The sequence below is a fragment of the Lottia gigantea genome (assembly GCF_000327385.1).
Source record: "Lottia gigantea unplaced genomic scaffold LOTGIsca_15, whole genome shotgun sequence".
Classification (NCBI taxonomy): domain Eukaryota; kingdom Metazoa; phylum Mollusca; class Gastropoda; family Lottiidae; genus Lottia; species Lottia gigantea.
The window spans coordinates 2699079-2708605 of NW_008707797.1; the positions used below are offsets into that span (position 1 = coordinate 2699079).

The following is a 9527-nucleotide window of genomic DNA, read 5'->3' on the forward strand; positions in this document are numbered from 1 at the left end:
ATCAGAATTATTTATATTTAATTGTTCATATATCATTAAAGATGTATTCCCACTTCCAAAGAAATTGTAATTTCAAAAGTAGCTTTCGGTTGTAATGTAAAGTTTATATTGTTGCTTTCGGTTTGGTATTTCAAAATCAAAGTGTACGATTTTCCTTTCATGCTCCGGATTGGCCTAATTTAACTAAGCAGATTTTCGCGTTTCTGCTTTTGACCTACAAAGCTACATGGTTATCCAAGTCTAAACTTTGGAGATATTTAAACGTGCCAACCCTGCCATTCAGTCATATTTTCCCCTCAGTCATGCATCATGGTTGGTTAAAACTCGAGGGTACTATGATCCATGTCGTCCATCAAAATTCGTTTGAAAGCCATAACACAAAAGATTGTGGAACTCCAACTTTAAGATACCAAAAACTCGTGTCACTTTGTTTTAATAATAAAAAAATAAGATGGGACCAATTCTAATATATAAAATAAATATAATTTCAAACTTGTGGTTGATTCAGAATGAAGAAACCAGCTAGAAGGTAAGAATCGTATTTATACCCTATTACATTATTCCTTTTCATCCAGCTGTAGATGGGGCCTGGCATTGAGTGTAAGCCGACGCCTCACGAAAGCATCGGAATGTTTCTCACCTTGAGGATTTTAACTCGCGGCACCTAATCGTCTAACAGGCGGATATTTAACTTGATACAAATTACTGAGCTAATGGAAAGATCTGTGCCAACAGTGTTTGTCGAGAACCAGCAGAGATATAACTGCTTTGTTATTTGTTACTGGCACATGATTGCATAATTTAGCGTCTAAATAAGAATTTTATATATTCTTTGTAGCAGGGATTTGAAATTATTTGGCCGTAGCATCGTGATGTCGACAAGAAACTCTCTGATACCCGATACATTGTATGGACTATCCACTTGTTGTCACGGTTTGTCAGAAAAGGTAACTATAAGGTTATAGTGAATGCCGATTCTTTCTGAGCACCTGCCATTCTGTATTATCTGGCATAAACTGTGATAACTTATTTAGTTTATTCATTTCTTAAGTCCATAAGATTCAGAACATTAGAATATAAAACTCTATTTCATTTCAATAGTTCATGCTGTCAGCAATATCAGCAACTGCTGGAAGCAGACGTTGACTTGTCATCTACCAACCAACCAATAGTTCTTTCAGGAACAACAGCTAAACCTGTCATTCCGTTGCTCTATATAATTCCGTTTTAACTTTTTTTCAGAAGCGGCAGAGGACAAGTTTTATGCCGTCTCAGGTCATGATATTAGAGGAAACGTTTCTCCATACCCAGTATCCGGATATCTTTCTCCGAGAAGAACTGTCTCAGAAAATATCACTTTGTGAGGCTCGAATACAGGTAAATTATTTCCAACATATAGGTTATTAGATAACTATTTCATCACTGTTTTGCTAAAGCAAAAGAAATTTTAGCCTTTCTTTTTGTCTACCTTCCCAGCTTCTCAGCTTTCTATGACTTTCAAAGATAATCACCACTTTGGTAGGCTAGAGATTCAGTCGAGCGAGAGCAGCACAGCGGAACTTGCCAGAGTATAATATACGTATCATTTCCTCTATTTTGGACGACCTTCAAATTTCTCTAGGTCTGATTTACTTTCAGGTTTGGTTTCAGAACCGCCGGGCAAGATGGCGACGAGACATTAGAAAGAAGTATGGACCATTTCCATGGCCACGGGGTCGAGTGAGTTCCACTTACAATAGTGGTAACAATGAAGCCAGTTCGTCGCAGCGTCTGAAGGAGACTCCAGCCTACTCGGATCAGTCTCTCATGGCCAGATCCCTGATGTTCGACCTCTACCTTCGACAGCAACACGAGTAAGTCTGAATAATGCGCATAAACACCCTCGTGACTGAGTTTCCGAGGGTTCACACAGGGAAAGAAACCAATTTATTTATAACATAAAAATGGCCACAAAATATCACAAATGAAAAAAATGAGTTTAAGTTTTCATTTTGTGTCGATACTGTCGCATTGCAGATCACGTAGACCCCCCTCCCCTCCCCTTTTCATATAGCCTACGGGGGACGGGAGGGGTCGCTTAGGTTGACAGAATGCAAGATGACCTGCAAACCCTGTCTACATCCGGGTTTTTTGCTGTAGTGCAAGGCTTTTTTTCTCTATTTCAGATCACTAGTTGGAAACAACCAGCGGAGACTGATCCTAAATGACCACTTTCTGTTACCTTTCAATAGCCAAAAACACGATTAGGCTTCACTTCTGTTGTCATAGGAGTAACGTCTGCTTTCTTAAGCTTAACGTCTGTTGTCTTAGACGTAACGTCTGTTGTTGTCATAGGTGTAACGTCTGTTGGCATAGGCTTAGCGTCTGATGTTTGCCTGGCTAAAGGGATTGTAAAACTTAGTTTTAATGTGTACTGGGGACACTGATAGCAGCAATTTACACCATTCTTATTTTCAATCAGGCATGTGTATTTTTTTAAATTCAACTGAAACTAGACGTTTGTGACGTCAATATCACAAAAACTTCTATAAGGCCTTTTGCGATAGTGACGCAATTAAACGCTTAGCTCAAAGGGAATTGCAAGAACGACAGACAACTGACCAAAATATGGACTGATGCAAATCGATGATATCAGTAGGCCTATCCCCGATACACTTCTTTAAAATCCCTTTAATGTCTGCTGTTTAGAAATTTGATTTTGTTTTGGGTACTCTCCACGTGATTTAGCTCTTTATACATACAACTACTATTATTACTATTATGTCATGGATTATTCTACAAATTCTTTATATTCGATATGTTGTTTGAAATGTGTAATTCATATATAAATATCAAAACCCTCACAGTGTTTTATCTTCATCGGTTGGGTGGTTTTATATCAACATATAGACACAGCTTTATGGAATATGCTATATACCAGCTCAATTTAAGTTATCTGTATAGTTATCTAAATATTTACTTTACCATCTGATACAGTTCAATTTCAGCTATCTGTATAGTCATCTAAATATTTAATTTACTAGCTGATAGAGTTCACTTTCAGCTATCTGTGCAGTCATGTAAATATTTACTTTACCAGCTGATAGAACTCAATTTCAGCTATCTGTATAGTCATCTAAATATTTACTTTACCAGCTGGTAGAACTCAATTTCAGCTATCTGTATAGTTATCTAAATATTTACTTTACCAGCTGATAGAACTCAATGTCAGCTATCTGTATAGTCATCTAAATATTTACTTTACCAGCTGGTAGAACTCAATTTCAGCTATCTGTATAGTCATCTAAATATTTACTTTACCATCTGATAGAGTTCAACTTTAGCTATCTGTGCAGTCATGTAAATATTTACTTTATGTAAATTCATATTTCTAAATAATAACTCTTTCATAATTGGGCCTTTTTCGTGAACCCAAAGATAATAGAAGACTCTCAGTATTAGTTTGGAGTACAAACATTCAAACAAAAGGGATTGTGATCCAGTAGACTAGAGCAAACCCACTGCCTCTAATTATTTGAAAGTTGTCAGCTGGTATAGGGACAGAAAAACTAGGCTGTCTTGTGGAATTTTCAGAACCCATCAAACCATTAATGCCTCTTTGAGACAGGTTTTTTAATTTCACAGAGTCGATATGGCAAATGCATTGATGTTATTTTCAAAATAGAAATAATAAAGTAACTAATATTTTATTAAAACAACACGTACAATGGACAGGGTTACGGTGTGTCACTAACTTCAGTTTTTTCAGTCTCTTTTTCAGCGGAGACTTCGAGTCTCTTGGCTCGCTTCTCTTCCTTAATTTTCATCTTCTTGACATTTTTACGAGCCTTATTCTCAGCCTTGAATTCTCGATAAGCTTTCAACTTTTGAGACCTGTGTTGTTTGACAACAGACTTGACTTTAGAATCAGAAGGAGCCAAGTTGTACCCATAAACCTCCCTAGCTTCACATTTGAGCTCAAAGTGTCTTCTCTTGGTTTGACGCCGTATTGCCCGATGTTTTCTGATTTTTGATTTATAATCACTGATCAACTTTAGCATTTTACTCATATTTTCATCTATTTCTTGTTCTCTGAAAAATAAAATGAATGAATGAATGAATGAATGAATGAATGAATACATGATTGAATGAATGAATGAATGAATGATCTGTGTTGGGTTATATTATCCATATATTCTACTGAAACAAACTAGATAGATGATTTGCAGCATAGTAATTATCTGTATACTAAATGCAGGCGTAGGCATATTCATTGTTTGTTTAAATGTCAATTCGCACTTGTTGAGAAAAAATACTTCTGATGGCAAGCCACTGGTAATGACTGCATAGACTGAGACATGGCCAACTCAAATATGCATTATGTTCTAGCTTATAATAGTTCTCCACAGCCGGAAATAATAGAGAGTAGGCTTATGCCATTGTCATGAAGAAATTCCATCATTGCACACTGCATCTCATGACAACCAATCAAATCGTCTACAAAAGTCATACAATCAGGTAACATTCAAGAATTTTAGGCACAGACTTTTTGATTGGATAGATAAACATCATTTACAAAAACAATCAAAAATGCCCGAATCAGTTTCAGAAAAGGGCTTAAACTCCATTTACATTCTACTACAATACAAACCAATGTTTAAATACATTAGGCCTTCATCCATTTTTAAAAAGTGTTTATGTAAAAGCATGGATACTCACTTCTTTAATCTCTTATAAGCATCTTTTGCTTGTTTCTTGAAAGCCTTCCTTACGGCTTCTTCTAAAGGTCGCTCTAAAATGGCATCATCTTTCATTCTTTCTTCTATCTCTGATTTCGTAGGCCATAATAATTTTGGGTTTATTCCAGAGGCTTCTCCATATTTAGCATACATTTTTCTTTTTAGATGTAAATTATCAAAACTTTTCATCGTCATGTCAGGTATTTTTTGATGCAAAATACCATGTAAATGCGGATTCAAACGTGAAACATTTCTCATTTTGTCGATTTCTTCCTCTGTATATTTTATTTTCACCTCATTTTCATCTAATTCCAGCAAAATATCTCGGACATTTTTAGGTTCATCCGTTGCATAATTCTGCAAACTGAGATACTGCGTGGTTCTTTGTAAAGATCGAACCTTAAAAATTTGTGAAATTGCAGAATAAGTGAGATTGCAGCAACCTTTCTTCAAAAAGGCTGCCATCTTGGAAAGACTGGGCTGAACTTAGCATACACATTCAACTACCATAAAGATTCGGGTCGAATCGGGTCGAATCGTCTCAGCATACACATTCGCGGCAAATCGACCCGATATGAAATCTGAATTATTTCTACCTTTAAATATTGTTAAAATAACTTTAAAATTTTCGTGACAAATACACATAAGAATTCTTTCAATTTCGCAAACACCTATATGTTTAACTCTCTTAGTCTTTGCACTGTGGTCCATTTAAGATATAATTTTTTTTCAAGGAAGCTGAAAATTACCTAAGTTAAACAGCAATTTAAAAGGCTTAGCCGTCATAGGAACTTTTTGAAATTCATACCATACTATCTCACACTAGTCCTCATTCGAAATATCAAATCACTAAGTTGCTGTCTCCCTTACTTTTTGTACGGACTAGAGGCCCATTCTAATCGATTTATTATATGGCCTATGTAGAATAGTACTCAGAGTTTACGGGCAATTTGCGAGTCTTAGCCGTCATAGGAACTTATTGCAAGTCAAATCAAGCTATCTCACACTAGTCCTCATTCGAAATATCAAATCACCAAGTTGCTGTCTCCCTTACTTTTTGTACGGAGGCCCATTAAAGACATATACACCATACGACATATAAATGACCTATATCAGAATATTACTCAGAGTTTACGGGCAATTTGCGAGGCTTAGCCGTCATAGCAACCTTTTGAAATTTATACTAGGGACTATGTCCGAATTGGGTCTGAAAGACATAAAACGAGACTCAATTCTGTCAAAGGCCGTGCACAAATTTGGGAATGACGACGAATGAATAATTCGAAACAATTTTGTATTTCGTGTAGCCGGGTCATTTTACTAATTTTGACAATCAAATGATATGATTTAATTATTAAGTAGTTTATTATCACCATCAACAAGGGGAAATTGATTGACAAAGGGAAATCTATACATTCTGAAAACGGGGGTAACCCAGGATTTGGAAAAGGGGCACAGAGCCCTCAATTGAAGTCTGGGCCTAAAATGTCGGTATTTTTCTTTGAAAAGATAATTTAATACAGTAATACTCAAATCATTAGTTTCCATATTGTTCCAATTTCGCTAACGTTGCAACCAGTGTCTAAACTACCACAGAGACTTCCCTTAGCATATAGTTAAGCCAACTGACTATGACTGTATGAAAATCTAACGGCCTAACACTGAGCCTGTAGTAAGAAGCCTCTTGTTGAATGGCAAGCTACACAATAACCAAAGCCGTGGAGTAATGGGAACTGATAGAACCTCCTGGAACTTCTGATATTGCTCTCAATTCCATGAGCTTGATGGGTTATTTGTCAGTGACCACTAATAATTAAATCATATCAATTGATTTTGCAGTGTTATTATAACTTAAAATTTGACGTCACCCTTTTCTCAATGTACCATTATCCAACATTTAGTTCACTAACATAATTTACACTAATAAACATAAATATTATAAATGCCCCTTATTTGTACTCGTCTCGATCGTAGCAACCCACCCCCCTTCCAACCCCCAAATAGGCCTTGGGCCCGTACGCCTATGTTGAAATTGGTATAGCTCTTTCAGTTTTCAAAATATTTTCGGAATTTTGTATGTAGGCAGGCCTAAATGATCTAACAATGAGGATCTCGTTTCACCAACCGGCCACATTTGATCCACTATCTTTAAATTTACTGTGGTTTAATCTGTTCTATTGCAATCATATTTGTATCTTTTGCACTTTTTCGTCCCAGAATTTATTGCCACACTTATGTAGTCACAAAGTCAAAGCTTTTCAGTAAATTTTCTAATTAGGCCTGATTTAGGCCTAAAACCTGAATAATGGTGAATTTTATTGTAACAGTAACGCTATATCCCTTTAAATTTCGGGGTAATATTTGGCGCGAATCTAGCAATCATGTTATTTGTTCTGTCAAGAATTAAAGGTCCCCTTCCGTGTAATTTACTTCACAAACATGTGAATTTGGTAATTTTTTTCCCTCGGTAACATAACGAAATACACTTTATTCGTTGATCCAAAGATTTTTGAACAGGTTTTAGACTTTACAAAGGATTTTTAAGTCCAGTACCTCTATTCAAAATTCTTTCAACCAGCCACTCTGAAATATTGGTGGACCTTTTCCTTTAATAATTTATCAACTTTCACCAAATTGACGAGAGGGTGACAGTTTAAATCCATCAGAAACTCAAAACAATTTTTTGGCGGGAAGAGTTGACACGCCGAGCACGTGGATGCAGAATTGTGGCTGCTGATTGGCTGAAATTTAAATTGTCAGTCAAAAAGTGGGAGGAGTTTAACGTAAAATCACCGTTTGCATATCCAAGGGTGCGCATTTCTGAGCGGGATTTCGGTCTTATCAGTCGTGACTTATGACTTATGATATATTCTATATTGGATTCTGGATGGTTTTGAATTATTTCGATATATTCAGTGCTAAATCTGTGACTAATATCTGTGGATTGGGATTTATTTGATACTATGTGTATTATTCTGGATGGTTTTAGATTATTTTGTGATTTTCTATAAAATAATGGATTCAACGATGACACTTTTGGAAGGAGTGACAAATATTGAAATATTGGACACTTATTCAAAAGAAGGTAAGCCATTTTCTTCATTCAAATTTTGATTGGAAACTTGTAAGTAATATAAACTGATTTTCTAGAAATAGGGACACCGATAGCATCGATTTGTATCATTCCAATTTTAAGTCAGACCTCTGTTTTATTTTTTCCGATTCCACTAAAACTAGACTTTTTTTGACGTCACTATTGCCGAATCTGCTAATAATATCTACAGTCTGTGTGAAACGCACAGTGTTACAAAAAGAAGTTAATCGGAAGCATGCATAACTTGAATAGCTCATTTCATTTAGTTCTACCAAACGTTTTGTTAAAGAGATTGTAAAGAGATTTTCTATGTGTATAAGGGAGGGACTCTGATAGCATCAATTTGCAACATTCCAATTTTCATTCAGACTGTACGACTCCTGCAATTCCACTAAACCTCTGTTTTTGATGACGTCACCATAGCGAAGACCCTTTATATTATGTATTCAGTATTATGTTACGTAAGTCCCTTTGAAATGGTGCAAATCGATGCTATTAATGTGCCCGATACACATAAAAATCACTTAACAACCTCTTTAAATTATTTAAGAAAAATGATAATCGTGAACGCCATGCAGTGTACAATGGAGGGATATTTGTCAGGCCAGGGCTTAAGTGTACTTTGGGGGGGGGGGGGGACTTTTCTCTATCAAGATTCTTACGCGCGTGACCTTGACAATTTAAACTCAATGTCACGAGAATAAATATGACAAATATAAGTTATCTCATGACTTCAAAAATAACAATCATGGAAGATGAGTATCATTATGGCCAACTTTTGTTTGTATTTATATTTTGCACTGGTATTTAAATTACAATTCAAGAATCATTTAGTTTAATGATACTCTTCAGAACCTTTACATACTTCATACGTTAAAAAGTGTTATAAAAAATGTTAAACCGCTGTGCAATTTAGCCCCATAGAGCAAAAGACTTAAGCAAATAAAAAAAAGTAATTTGTACCCTTCAAAGATGAGGGTTTAATCTGGTTTAGGGTTAGGGGGTGGATTAGAGAGGGTGGCCTATATGTGTTGTTTTATAATATAGTATTAAGGTAGGGATGAGGGTAGACAGGTTTAGAAATAGGGGGTGGGGGTATTAAGGGAAGATGTCCTATAATTGTTAGTTTATAATAAGAAATTAAGGTAGGGATGAGGGTAGACAGGTTTAGAATTATGGAGGGTGGGGTATTAAAGGGATGGTGTCCTATAATTCTTAGTTTAGTGACATTAAGGTAGGGATGAAGGTTGACAGGTTTAGAAATAGGGGGGTGGAGGTATTAAAGGGATGGTGTCCTATAATTGTTAGTTTAGAACAAGATATTAAGGTAGGGGTGAGGGTAGACAGGTTTCGAATTAGGAGGTGGGGATGGTAATTAGGTCATATCTAAGCTAGCTTTCTATTGTGAGAATTCAGATTTTTGTCTTGTGATGATAGCCCTTTAATACTTAGTAAAATTTTACTTTTTGAAACAATTCACAACACAATGTTGTTTGTATTCTAAAAATTATTATTCTTTTTACAGTGTCAGCAGTTCAGAGAAGTTATTAGTATGCAAAATTTTTAATCGCTTTTGACAAATAGATCTTGTTTTATATGTGGTGAGTTTTTTTTATAATTAACTTTCTGGTTATTCTGAAAACTACTTGATTTATTTCCCAGGTATTCCAACTGTTAGGCCTAGGTTTAAGCAAGGGGGAATCTTGTGAATATTT

At 35.7% G+C, this 9527-nt stretch overlaps 2 protein-coding genes across 2 annotated transcripts; one reads left to right on the forward strand and one right to left on the reverse strand.

Annotated features, from left to right (window-relative positions):
- Nucleotides 1–1239: 1239 nt before the first annotated feature.
- On the forward strand, nucleotides 1240–1674 carry LOTGIDRAFT_80576 (hypothetical protein; the record flags this gene model as incomplete). Its single annotated transcript, XM_009050510.1, has 2 exons — nucleotides 1240–1377; nucleotides 1639–1674. Coding segments are annotated over 2 exons (174 nt in total), but the record flags the coding sequence as incomplete, so codon positions are not given.
- Nucleotides 1675–3827: 2153 nt separating this feature from the next.
- LOTGIDRAFT_76450 (hypothetical protein) lies at nucleotides 3828–4883 on the reverse strand (the record flags this gene model as incomplete). The annotated part of the gene is made up of 2 exons (XM_009050511.1): nucleotides 3828–4071; nucleotides 4699–4883. Coding segments are annotated over 2 exons (429 nt in total), but the record flags the coding sequence as incomplete, so codon positions are not given.
- Nucleotides 4884–9527: the final 4644 nt, after the last annotated feature.